This window comes from Carlito syrichta, unplaced genomic scaffold (genome assembly GCF_000164805.1).
Source record: "Carlito syrichta isolate Samal-C Ts95f unplaced genomic scaffold, Tarsius_syrichta-2.0.1 Scaffold311854, whole genome shotgun sequence".
NCBI classification, from domain to species: domain Eukaryota; kingdom Metazoa; phylum Chordata; class Mammalia; order Primates; family Tarsiidae; genus Carlito; species Carlito syrichta.
Genome location: NW_007255950.1, coordinates 171,864 through 175,179, shown reverse-complemented (window position 1 = coordinate 175,179; position 3,316 = coordinate 171,864). Strand labels below are relative to the sequence as shown.

The 3,316-nt window shown below is 51.9% G+C and overlaps 1 protein-coding gene across 1 annotated transcript; it reads left to right on the top strand.

Annotated features, from left to right (window-relative positions):
* Window positions 1–1,089: 1,089 nt before the first annotated feature.
* LOC103271715 (60S ribosomal protein L19-like) lies at window positions 1,090–1,891 on the top strand. The gene is made up of 2 exons (XM_008069207.1): window positions 1,090–1,512; window positions 1,724–1,891. The coding sequence occupies exons 1-2, from the start codon at window positions 1,099–1,101 to the stop codon at window positions 1,889–1,891; spliced, it is 582 nt and encodes a 193-aa protein (XP_008067398.1). The 5' UTR covers window positions 1,090–1,098.
* The last annotated feature ends 1,425 nt before the right edge of the window (window positions 1,892–3,316 follow it).

The window sequence follows — 3,316 nt, the reverse complement described above, 5'->3', positions numbered from 1 at the left end:
AAGGCTGAGGCGGAAGGATCGCCAGAGCCCGGCAGGTCGAGGCTGCGGTGGCCGGGAGCGACCACTGCACTCCAGTCTGGGCGACGGAGTGACACTCCAACTCAAAAAAAAAAAAAAGAAATGACAAGGGGCCAGGCACGATGGCTCAACCTGTAATCCCAGCACTTTGGGAGACTGAGGGGAGAGAATTGCCTGAACCCAGGGGTTCGAGACCAGCCTGGACAACTTGGTGAGACCTCGTCTCTACAATAAATCACAAAAAAAGAAAAAAGTAGCCAGGTGTGGTAGTGTGCATCTGTAGTTCCAGCTACTCGGAAGGCTGAGGCGGAAGGATCGCCTGAGCCCAGCAGGCTGAGGCTGCAGTGGTGGTGAGCATGCTGCTGCACTCCAGCCTGGAAGACAAGAGTGAGACTCCAACTCAGGAAAAAAAAAAAAGAAATGATAAAGTTCTTGCCTTCGAGGAGCTTTCAGGCTGCAACAGGAGGGGACAGGATGTCAGAGAGGTATGACAGTCTAGGACGGGGAGCTCACAGGGTGACATGGGTGGGGGAGGGGCACTCAGAAAGGCCTCACCCTGAGTGTGACTCACAAGACACGGCTGGGAGCAACCTGGACATCATACCAGGAAGTCACAAAAGTCCCTCAGAACTAGGATGGCCGTAGGGCCTCGTTTCCCCAAAACAATCCCAGGTGACTTCCATTGTCCCAGTTTAAGTGTCAGTGGCAACAAAGTATTTCCCTATAAAATTGTTATAATTACAGCCAGGTGCGGTAGCGCATGCTTATAATCCCAGCACTTTGGGAGGCCAAGGTGAGACGATTGCCTGAGCTCACCGGTTCGAGACCAGTCTGGGCAACTTGGCAAGAACTCATCTCTACAATAAGTCAAGACATTAGCCGGGCAGGGGGGCACGTGCCAAGTTCCAGCTACTTGGAAGGCTGAGGCGGAAGAATCACTGGAGCCCAGCTGGTTGACGCTGAGGTGGCCGTGAGCGGCATGCCACTGCACTCCAACCTGGGAGATGGAGTGAGACTCTGACTTAAAAAAAAATTATTGGCCTGAGCAAGTTCTTTCCTTTCGCTGCGGCGGCCGCAGCCATGAGTACACTCAGGCTTCACAAGAGACTTGCCTCCAGTGTCCTACGCTGTGGCAAAAAGAAGGTCTGGTTGGACCCCAATGAAATTGCCAATGCCAATTCCCGTGAGCAGATCTGGAAACTGATCAAAGACGGGCTGATCATCTGCAAGCCAGTGACTGTTCACTCCCGAGCTCAATGCCAGAAGAGCACCTTGACCCGCCGGAAGGGCAAGCACATGAGCACAGGTAAGCGAGAGGGGACAGCCAATGCGCGGATGCCCGAGAAGGCGACCTGGATGAGGAGGGTGAGGATCCTGGGCCGGCTGCTCAGGAGCTACCGTGAATCGAAGAACATCAACCACCACATGTATCACAGTCTCTACCTGAAGGTGAAAGGGAATGTGTTCAAGAACAAGCGGATCCTCAGGGGCAACATTGTAAGATCTCGTCTCTACAAAATAATAAAAATAATTAGATGGATGGGTGGCACATCCCAGCTACTTGGGAGGCTGAGGCAGGAGGATCACCTGAGCCCAGGAGGTCGAGGCTGCAGGAAACTGATTGTGCTGCTGAACCCAGCCTGGGCAATAGAGTAAGACCCCCAACTCAAAACAAACAAACAAACTCCCCAAAACAAACCAAAACATTCACAAGCTGAAGGCAGTCAAGGCCCGTAAGAAGCTGCTGGCGGACCAGGCTGAGGAGTGCAGGTCTAAGACCAAGGCAGTGCACAAGCTCCGTGAAAAGCACCTGCAGGCCAAGAAGGAGGAGATCGTCAAGACTCTGTCCAAGGAGGAGGAGACCAAGAAATAAGGCTCTCTGCCCTTGTCTGTACATAGTGGTCTCGGTGGTTACAAAGATCAGTCCTGCAAATAAAACGGGCTTTCCCTGAAAAAAAAAATTGTTATAATTACAAAGAGGAAAATAGTAACTTAGCAGGTGCTAATCCAGGAGCTGAGCTGAACCTCACTGCTGGTGGTGCAAAAGACCATTGTGCAGGCCCCACGTGCTGTGCTCAGAACGACACACCAGCACCTTTGGGATGTTCTTGCCAAGAGTACACAGACGACTCTCATCACCAAATTAAGGAGCATCCGACACGACAGCTGGACCACAAAAGACGCCATGGTCAAGAAAGGCAAGACAAACTAAGGAATCATTCTAGGTTAAAGGAGATTAGAGGGAAATGACAACCAAATGCAATGCATGTTACAAGATTGCATGTTGGTTGGAAAAAGTGCAATAGCAGGTCATCTGGGGAAAGGTGAATGCCATGTGGGTTACGTGAGATACTGCTATCGGTGCACATGACCTTGGATTTAGGAAATACACCTAGAAATATTATGTTTTGGTTTTTGTTTTGGGGGGTTTGTTTGTGTGTTTGTTTGTTTTGAGTTGGGTTCTTACTCTATTGCCCAGGCTGGGTTCAGCAGCACAATCACAGCTTACTGCAGCCTCGACCTCTTAGGCTCAGGTGATCCTCCTCCTCAGCCTCCCAAGTAGCTGGGACTAGAGGCGTGTGCCACCCATCCATCTAATTATTTTTATTATTTTGTGGAGACGAGATCTTACAATGTTACCCAGGCTGGTCTCGAACTCCGGAGTTCAAGTCATCATCCCGCCTCATTTTGCCAAAGTGCTGGGATTACAGGTGGTTGAGTCACTGCGCCCAGCCACATTTCGGGGTTTTAAAAAGTGCCACGGTCTGCGTAATAAATGGTGTGGTCTCCTTCCCCAGAACCCAGTGAGAACCCAACCCTCTTCCTTCCCAGCCTGTGGGCCTCTCACCATTGATAAGGACTTTTCAGGTCAGCCTGGGCTTCGAGAGTGTCAGCTCAATGGGTCGGTCAGCTGAGCCCCAGAGAGGGTCAGCTCGAGGCTGGTAAGCCTGGCCCCAGAAGTGTCGGTTCTAATGGGCTGGCAAGCCAAGCCCTGAGAGTGTTGATGGTTCATGGAGCTGGCAAGCCTCGCCCCTGGAGTGTCTGAGCTTCGGAGTCTCGCCTTCTTCCAGCAGCTCTCCTGGTTCAGCTGGCTCCATCGACTGGCAAGCCAGGTCCCAGGGTCACAGTTCTTCAGGTTCTTGTCTCGTGTTCAGAAAGAATGAGGGACAGGGACAGCCAGAAAGTAAGAAAGTAGGATTTGGCCGGGCTCGGTGGCTCAGCCTGTAATCCCAGAACTTTGGAAGGCTGAGGTGAGTGGATTGCCTGAGCCCGCGGGTTTGAGACCCGCCTGGGCAAC